General features: G+C 32.3%; 1 protein-coding gene across 1 annotated transcript; it reads left to right on the top strand.

Moving 5' to 3' along the window:
* The first annotated feature begins 628 nt into the window (after positions 1-628).
* Positions 629-6,003, top strand: LOC128680636 (uncharacterized protein). The gene is made up of 3 exons (XM_053763912.2): positions 629-920; positions 2,023-2,175; positions 2,889-6,003. Exons 1-3 carry the CDS (start codon positions 768-770, stop codon positions 3,069-3,071), a joined length of 489 nt encoding a protein of 162 aa, XP_053619887.1. The 5' UTR covers positions 629-767; the 3' UTR covers positions 3,072-6,003.
* The last annotated feature ends 4,247 nt before the right edge of the window (positions 6,004-10,250 follow it).

Here is a 10,250-nt window from a genome sequence, read left to right as displayed (position 1 = left end):
TTGTGAAGGAACATTTCGTGAGCGGTCTGGCACACGTATGGGATGAATGACACTAGATGGCGTTATTCGTAGAAGTCACGTTAAATCCTTGATTTGAATATTTTAGTTTATAAATTCCTTCCTGTAAGAAATGAATTTTATGAGTATGTATGCGTTTTTTTGTTTTGTACAGCAAATCGCAGAAACAATTAATTATAAATCATAATGTAGTGATCGTTTTTTCCTACATTTTCTTCAATTTAAAAAACAGGGAAGATTTCATGCAATGAAGTACCTACCTAGGTATATTGTCTACCTATGAAGTTTCATAGGTAATGTAGACAATATACCTAGGTATGGTCTACCTATGAAAGTATGGAAATACCTAGGATGAATAAATTCCATGGGAAATCCTTCCATACTTATCAATCATATTTTTGAATGTTAGGTATATCATATTGCAAGGAATAAACAAAAATATAATTATATAGTAAAAAAATAGAAGACAAATTTTTTCTTGCTACATATTTCCGAACGAATTTTAGCTTTCAAAATGGCGTAAAACGTCAGGCGTCACGTCACGTCAGTCAATCAAATCTAATGTCATTTTCCCTCGGTGACGTACATTTACATGGCTCTCCGATTGAGAAATCCAAAGATAATTCTAAATAAAACTCTTCCAGCCTATTACTATAATTTATGAATACGTCAAAATTATGATCCATTCATAATAAATCTGGTGACTGTCTTTATTTCATATTTAACTGGACTTTGACTTGTAAGTGACAATGGCAAACAATCGTATACCTTCTGGACCCAATACGCCTGGTAGTCAGCAGACACCCACGCAGCAAGGTATAAAGATATTCATCCAAAGGGACTATTCAGAAGGCACTGCAGTGAAATTCCAAACAAGATTTCCACCTGAACTGGAAGACAGAGTAAGTGAAAGTGATTTGTTTATCTCTAGGTCCTTGACCAATGACTACATTTTAACATTAGTGTCCTATGAGTGGACTACAGAAGTGATCTCTCTATTATTCTTATCATTTTCATTCCGTGGAATGAAGTTGACAATCATATAAACAAAGTCTGGTGGTTTCTGAGGCAGAAAAAATATAGACATTGTGATATTTTCTATTTCTCTTGTACAAGAGTCAGGCGCGTAAATCAGCAAAATCAAACTGCCTGCTAGGCATATAGTATAGTCTTATCTCAGGAGCCTACTCTGACCCCTTGTCTATAGTAGTATCTTTGCCTGTGGTTGCTGTGGAGTATGGTTTGTCACTCCACGCAATTTCATGCTCCAGTGAAGTGAGTCAACATTGTTGTAGTATCTATCAATTATTAATTTGTACCTACTTTAAGATTAACTTAACTTTAACTGAAAGAGAATAATTCTACCCAAAGATTTGATTTTGAACAAGTCTTAGTTATAAACCAATATTATATATTAAATTATTTATTTGGCTTTTTGCAGATAATACAAGTAGGTACTTAATAATTATAATGTTGCTGTCAGCCTCTTTAAATAAATTATAAACATTGTTTTCCTTTCTATCCAAACTTTATTTCCTTTACATTATCTGTGTTAGTTCTCATGACATGCATTGTTTAACCCATTGTATCTCATATCTATAGTTTCATACATAGACAATGGCATACAATGGTTTATTTGTTCTGTATTTTCATTGAAACATTTAAATTGCTACATGAAAAATAAAGTGTCACAGATGATGTTCTGTGATCCAGAATCCAGTAGGTAGGCGGTTGCTTAGCCCGACCAAAACATTTCTTTTTTGTAATATGTTAATAAGTACCTACACTGGCAAACATTCAAGACACAGGCCCATCTGATCTGATCCCATAAAAATAAAACACTTTTCATCTTGACTTTACAGTGGATCGAACAAGGGTCTCATTGTAGCAGGGCAGCATAACGCCCCCACAGAAGTCATCAAAAATATAAACTGCTTAACAACAAAAGAAAATTATGATATCTAGTTAAATTATAAAACTAATAGTATGATCTATGTTTTACAGATAGACAGACAGTCCTTTGAATACACAATGGACAAATTGAATGAACATTTCGACATGGCGGAAACAGCTGATTGCAGCACATACTGTGAAGGATGCCTAGCATGTCTGACTGCCTACTTTATTTATATATGCACAGAAACACATTATGAAAAAGTAAGTACTTTAACCATGCGGCTTTGATGGGATAAAACCATAATAATTATGCTAAAAATTTTAAACATGTATAACTATTAGTTCAATATCTCAACTCCTATGTTTTGTGCTATATATTTTTTTGATTTCAATAATCATACTTATAATAAAATAAATAAGTGATCGAATAATGCACTAATTTTATCCCAGTTTCTTTTTATTACGTATTGATCTATAATAAAAATAATAATAACAGGTATTGATCTCCCTCTCATATGAAATCTGAGTCCAGAGTCCCCTTTCCTACTTTTTCTCCATCACTTGACACGTTTTTGGCATCCCTATATGTCAGACCATTATTGACACGTGTGTCATCCTTGACGACTTGTTAAGTATTGATATGGTACACGAATCATCATATCAATGACAACGCAACTTTGGTTACAATCTTCTATATTATTTCGCAATGCTATAGATTATTACTATGAGTTAGTATATTATCAAAAACCATTGATCTATACTATTATTATAAAGAGGTAAGCATTTGTGAGTTTGTATGTTTGAGGCGGGTAATCTCCGAAAGTACCGAACCGATTTCAAAAATTCTTTCACCATTAGTAAGGTACATTATCGAAGATTGCTATAGGCTACATTTCATCTCAAAATTCCCACGCAAGCGAAGCCCCGGGCAATAGCTAGTATTTAATATAAATAATTTACTTTTATTTTTACAGCATTTACGGAAAGTGTCAAAATTCATAGCGACACAAAACGAACGGGTCTACAATCCACGAGGGATACACATCACAGATCCAATATTGAGAGGTTTGAGGGTCATAGAGATAACCGTGATAGATGTACCAAATTGCCAAAGTCCAACAGGTAATTCAACGAATACACAGCTGAGGCACACTTGACCACCACACGAAAACAGGGAGTTTTTCATGTAACATACGCGATATTGGTTCTAAATCATGTTATGAATAAAGAGATTTTTAAAACTGGAACAAACTGTCCAATTTCTTGTTGCCAGAATTAAATTGTAAAATTTGAAAAGTTGTAAATTCAACACGAAATGGACAGTTTGTTCCATGAAATATTAACAAATATAAATGTAATATACCAAATTGTATTATAAAAAACTACAATAACATATTTAATTGAAATACAATATCAAGTTTTAAAACCAAAGTCTGATCCAGATCACAAATATAAATGCTCTTGGGAAATATAACATGTTTTTGAACCAATTGTGAAGTAATCCGAGGATTACAATGACTGGTTTTACACCAGCGCGTATAAGTTATATAAATGTTTTGTATAACTTTTCTGTAATCTTTATAATATCGTAAACGGGTGTTTCTTTTCTGCCATTTATTTATATTTGTGAATGTGATTAACTTTCACTGCTAGAAAACTATCCCATAGGAATTAAAAGCGTGCGATGTCAGTTTTGTAGTAGTGAATGTGTTGCTAAAAGTGGCAGCAGTCGAATTTTCTTAGTTTGGATGACGATATAGAGTCAGGTCTTCATCAATCTTATATTATAGCAGAATTGTCAAATTGGCCACGTGACTGGGTAAAAAAATTAATACATAGAGGTATTTTAAAAATTAAACACAATAATTAAATGTTGCTTTAATTGATCCGTTTTTGATTACGTAATTTACAATTTATTCATTCCATAAAGTAGGTATATTAGGAATGCATTTTGACTCCAAAAATCGTGACGTCGTAATATATTACTGTCATGCAAGCTCCATATTGTTTTTTTTTTTGTTTTTGACATTAGAAAAAAGTATCTGATTTGACTTGTTGGAAAATAGTCAATTGTTTATGCTCTCTCGCTCTCTCTTATAAATGGAAGTAGCGATGAAGACGCTCGCCTGTGAATCGAAAGGTCCCAGGTTCGAATCCTACTTGTGTCACGTGAGTTTGTATACTAATCTATTATGTATTCATAGACCATCATTTGCTTCTGGTGATAGAAAAAATCATGTGAAATTGAGAAGGCTGTCACTCCATTAATATTGACAAAAAATTGACGATCAACTGATTGGACTTAGTCGTCGAGTTCGAAAATATATTGTCTTATTTTACTATTTGTTTTAATTGTTGTATTGCATATATTGAGCATATCGTGAAAATTTGGCTGATGTGTAAGAGTTCGACGAACTTTGGCGGATTCGGTATACATTGCTGATCTTTCATTGCGGTAAATAAAAGCACTCATACATACTACGCAATGTTCGCGCATTCGCGTCGGCATCTGACTGAGTTCGGCGACAGTTAGAGCTGGCATAAAAAGCAACATTTTTATTCCTTATAAACAGATTGTACACCTACAAACCTTTCGCTACGACTCAACACCATTTTTAATTAAATGATATTTTTTAATAATTTCCGCTCAATTAAAATTAATTTTATAGACAAAAGTTACACATATTCTTGTAATAATGGGATGGCTCAATTAATGACGTAATTAATAAAAAGAAAACTTTGAAAATAATTTCTTTTAAATTGTCACTCTTTTGTTTTTAGACAACCAAACTATGCTAACTTTTCTGTATGCTGTAGATTCAACCTTAACCTTGGACTGAATCTAATTTCTATAACAAAACAAACTCCCTATGCCAAAATTTTCTTCCAACTGTGTATGGACTTAGATAGGTTAGTCATTGGATATGGAAGAATTACCCTTGTGATTTGTGTATATTTGATGGTCTGTAACTTTAGGTATTAAGTTCGCACATTGTGAGGTGTATCTTAGTGGAGTTTTTGGAACTATTACGAAAAATGTGACCATTTTTTTATACTTACGGGACGTGATTTTTCGGCGAATGAGATTTTTTTGGTATGCACATGTGTTTTAAAATATAAATAAATAGCGTCACATTTAATATATTTTGCGCCATTGTCATATTGAACCCTCTTAAGTAAATCGGGACATTTGTGTTCTCTATCTTGATACAGAACAAAAATGTCCCGTTTTTCTCTAGGGACGTTTTGGCTCTTGTTAGTGAAAGAAAAATCTCGCTAATTTCGAGACGGAATTTAGGCCCACCATAAAACATAGAACACGTGGCACGTCATTGCGTCCACACGTTCTCTCTTTTTCTTAGTTTCTGCATGCACCATATCGGAAAAAAAGACAACATGTGGATGTTAGTAACGTGCTATGTGTTTCTATATTTCGTGTTAGGCGTCCTAGCATGTTCAAAAAGTCGCGTCGGCTGTGTAAATTGATAAGAAAATGACACTTTTCAATTAGGCCAGAGTGCTTGTCATTCATTCATGTTACGAAATACGTCTTCTGTAAAATTTATTGAGCTAAACAAGTAAGTACTTTATTTATTAAAATTTTACGGAAATAATAACTAAAAAATTGTGAAAACCTCCCGTCATTTTTCCGTCTCGGATATCAGCTTTTGCCCCCTTATTAATAAAAATGTTATTCCCTGATTAGGCTCGGAATAGTTATTCTTTGCTTTGTCTCGCTCTTTCATTGTCAAATACTGAAAAGAGAGAGGGATAAAACTATTCCAAGACTAAATTCCAAGCATAATCAGAGATTTTCTTTATAAATAAAGCAGTCAATGTACTTGTGATGGCAAAATGCGACTTGTATATGAACAAATATGATATCATTTGCTAGTTGCTAAATATTGGCCTCAAGGCCGGCATTTACTTGAAAGGTAATTTAGGATACGTTTTAATATTTTATTTTTGTACGTCTGTGACTTAGAACTTCTTTGTCTGTAGTTTTCATGTAACGGTTAGCTCGTGTAAGGCAGATTTTTTTTAGTATACTTTCTTCGCAAGAAATTATCACTTTGTATAAAAAAAAAACTATAATAAGACCCTGTAATAAGATTCTATATCTACTGTAGAATAATTTGTCAAGATCATTTTGTGTGGCCTGATAAATTTTTCGCGAAGAAATATGAGAAATTGAAATACGATGGCGCTAGTGTGCGGCTAGATACAGTCTTACTCTAATAACTTTTAATGTGTTTGACAAAAGGAATTACAACTATGCTTCGTTTCTGAGTCAAGCGGAAAAACGGAGCCCTCATGAGTTTTCGGAAGACTCTTTCTCTTTTGTTGATTCACAATTTATATTTGTCGTCTTGCTCACACCAATGTCTTGTTTGTACATTTCAAGACAAAGGAAAAGTTACGGTTTTCCGCTAGATTCAAAACTTAAGGTTTCAATTTGTGCATTCGAATAAAATTTGGGCTTGTAATATTTTTCGAATAGGGTGAGGGGGCTCATAATAAAATATGTAAATATATACTTGCAAATTTGTGATTATTGTCAAAAATCTAATCATCAACAAAATACATCCATAGACTTTTACTACATATTTTCAATATTTCGTGGAAAAAAAAATGTTATATCCGTAACTTCTTACGAATATAACATTTTTTTTTTTAAAGTCGATATAGCAATATTATGAGTTACTTGCGTCAAAAAGATTTTAGAAGTACCTACTGTCCCCAGTATAAGCTATAGCTTGATGTTTCAAAATGTCCTTCAAAAAGTCTGCCTATACCTCTTTTATAGTAGCAGATAGTAGTATATATTTCTTACGTCAAAGACTGTCTATACATACTGTCAAAAACATTGTTATTAGCGAAGAATAACTAATAATAATAATTAGTAGTGTATTGAAACGAACGAAAGATCCCAGGTTCGAATCCTGCTCATGCCACACGAATTTGTATATCAATAACTCGTGGAAAACATTGTGAGTAAACCGGCACACCGGACTTGATACCTCTGCATCTGTCTGCCACTAGATAATGGTACTTATAAAAGTCATGTTAGATGCCTTTAGGCGACTTGAATCTGACACCGGTGTTAGCAAAAACATACTCGGTATGAAGGTTATTAATATTCTGTTGCATTTTTTGCCGATTTACTGCAAGTGGGTTTTTATCAGGTAACATTTTTATTTGTCAACAGTTTTTAGCTTTATTCTACAATACCATATAAAATTTTGCTAGTAACATCTAATTTCACATTTTTAACTTCATGTAAAGTGTGGACGATTTCATTATTTTCCATTATTTATTTAATAATGTAGCATTTTAAAAGTTTTATATCTTTAGTAGTTAGTCGGTTTGCGAATTAAGTGGTTGTTTTAGATTGAAGACAACATCAGTACCCTATGCACTTATAATGTTGTTATCGTTACGCTAACTTTTTTCTTATATCATGACGGTTTACTGGACTGAGCACTTCAGAAAAAACGCAAGTAAAACCTACCTTAAGTCCACTGATGAAAGGTTCATTTTCTAGTGACAAAATTCTACGAAGAAACTGAAATAGAAAGCATACTTCTATCCCAATTTCCCCTCGGAATTTGATCTGAAAATGAATCTTATTTCATTAAACATAAGACTGGATTTTATTTAAGCTTTTTCTGAATTGCTCAGTCCAGTAAATCGTCAGGATATTATAAAAATTTGAATTTGAACTTCTTGAAGATGAATCGAGCAAATACGAATACCATAACGATAACAATATTTCTTCGTACTTGGTCTGCAGTAGATATGTGAATTTACAATTCATGTTCAAATATGTTACAAATAAATTGCTAAGCTTTAAAAAGTCGTGTTACTGACAATTGCTGTAAATAGGCAAATTGTTAAATGTCTGTTTTTAAATTTGGACAAACGCTCTGCATAAATGCGATAGATTTTGGAATTATCGGACATTTTATCCTCCCATTTATATTATATAAATAACTTATTTTTAGTATATATTTGGGTTATTGTAATAAAGTGTGTTTGAAAATGTGATACAAATTTGGAATTTCGTTTTAAAATTTTACAAATTGTCTCATTGAAAATTTTCTATCAATAAATTACAATGGAAATGTACTGAGCAAGGTTTTGATGTATGTATAGTGTAGATAGAATAAATTCTTGTAAAAAAGTGTGCGCAGGGTTTGCGTAACAATTGCACAAAAACCATGTTCGATCGGCATTTTAATTACGTTATTAAATAAATTGTTAATAACCCTTGATTTTTTTTTCTTTAATTTAGTCTTCCATGTTGGTCCGGAAGAGAAGAAAAAACGTGAACCTGTCGTCGATAAAACTTATATTTAACAATTTAAATTACGTTGCGCTAGCAAACATATTTTGACAAGAAGCTCCCTGTGGGGAATTTCCCTATCTGATAATATACGTTCCGTGACAAGGACCGTAAATCCATATTTACCGTGACATAATACATAAATGAATCTTTTTTAAAATCTTAAATGGAAATTCAAATTTAATATCCGAATTAAAATTTAATTCATTTAATTTTATTGGTAAGTAAATAAGTAACAGTAGTATGGAAATGGTATAAAACCATAGATAAAATAAAAATTTTAAACCCTGCGCTTGTCAAAATTTCAAGATGTATGTTAATTGTTATTAGCTCTATTTATTCATTGTAAGGAACTTACATGTAATATGTATAAAATGCACAGATTTATTTGAAAATTGATATTAGGTGTAAAGTCTTACATTTTTAAATTTTTCTGTACGTACTAATATTTAGTATTAAGACGGAATAGATATACCTATTGTAAAATTTAATATTACTCGTATTAAATATTTGAATTTACACATGTTTTTCATCTTTTTGTAACTTTTTCTCGACTAGATTGACATCATAAACGTACATACCACATTTGTTATAAACAATCTTGATCATTGTCAGTTATTTATTTCATCCAACATTATTAAATGTGTCTATTATATAATGACAGTTTACTGGACTGAGCACTTAAAAAAAAAAACAAGTAAAACCAACCCTTAGTCCACTGATGTACAGTTCATTTTCAAGTGACCAAATTCTGCAAAGGAACTTCACCACTAAGTATCTCTATTTCCCCGCGGAATTAGAACTGAAAATTAATCTTATTTCATGAAGCATAGATCATTGTCAGTTATTGTGTTTTTTGTCAGTTATTTATTTCATCCAGTAGACATAGACATTATTAAATGTGTCTTTTAATTTGAATATAACCTACTTACCTAATTAAAAGAAAATTTTAAATCAAAATGTCAGATAACAAATCTCTTCCACGGGTTTTATCTAATCTTACATTCCAAAATCGAATGGTTTCCAGACACCCGGAAAGCATTATTTAAAAAGCATACAAATGGAAGCCATAAGATACTGTATTATGGCTTATGGCATAATGATTTTCAAGCATAACGTTCTTAGGCATAACTAACCTAATTGCGACAACAACAAGTCATTCATACAGCTAAATGCGGCATTGTAAATAAATTCAATTAAGTTCATCGCATCGGTCGCGAATAGTCGCAAACAAAGACGTAACTATAATTTTACCCTATTATTCATAAAACACTGCTATACTTGACTTTAGCTTAAAGTATACTTTATCTTTTTTATGGATAACAGTGTTAGCATATAATATCTAGTTGTAGGTATATGAAGTTCGAGACACTTTCCTCGCAGGAAACAAAAGCTATACCTACCTACACGTGTTAACTGGGTTGAATTTAACCAGGTCAATTTAACTTGGTAGCTGGTCATAAGCCGTTGCTAACTTTTAGTTCATTCAACTTCAACATAGCTCCGAAGTTCATCCTGTGAAGTTGTATTGTTTGAGTGCCAATGAATAGTTTTAATGACAAAGCGTGAGTGTTCTCATTTTATAGCAACGCCTACCTGTCTGGGATACCTACCCAATATCACATTATATGTGATAAGGTAAATATGAGGTAAAGTTAAGGACGGAAATCGCTTAAGACGTTTCTCGTTATTATTATTATATAAGTGCCAGCCCGTACACTTGCTCAGGGCTCACACTGTACAGGCTATGACTTTTTATACATTGGCGATATTTTGTGTACATGCTCAGTCCATGATTCTGAACAACTTTTAGTAGGGGGTAACTCCAAAATCGAGAAAAAAGCATCAGCTGTTCTATACAAAATTAATTTTCCAATGTTGTGGAAAATGTATGGATCAGCTGATTTTTTTTTCACGATTTCAAGGTTGCTTCCATACGAAATGTTGTTCAGTACAATCGACTGAGCATGTAGATAAAATAATGCCAATG

The sequence above is a fragment of the Plodia interpunctella genome, chromosome 24 (genome assembly GCF_027563975.2).
Source record: "Plodia interpunctella isolate USDA-ARS_2022_Savannah chromosome 24, ilPloInte3.2, whole genome shotgun sequence".
NCBI classification, from domain to species: domain Eukaryota; kingdom Metazoa; phylum Arthropoda; class Insecta; order Lepidoptera; family Pyralidae; genus Plodia; species Plodia interpunctella.
This window is presented reverse-complemented; position numbering and strand designations above follow the sequence as displayed.

Bases quoted from the DNA above. Each gene is read 5' to 3' on its own strand.
- LOC128680636 (XM_053763912.2), top strand. From the start codon at position 768: ATGGCAAACAATCGTATACCTTCTGGACCCAATACGCCTGGTAGTCAG. The intron at 921-2,022 runs GTAAGTGAAAGT...TATGTTTTACAG, and splicing joins CACCTGAACTGGAAGACAGA to ATAGACAGACAGTCCTTTGA. The intron at 2,176-2,888 runs GTAAGTACTTTA...TTATTTTTACAG, and splicing joins CAGAAACACATTATGAAAAA to CATTTACGGAAAGTGTCAAA.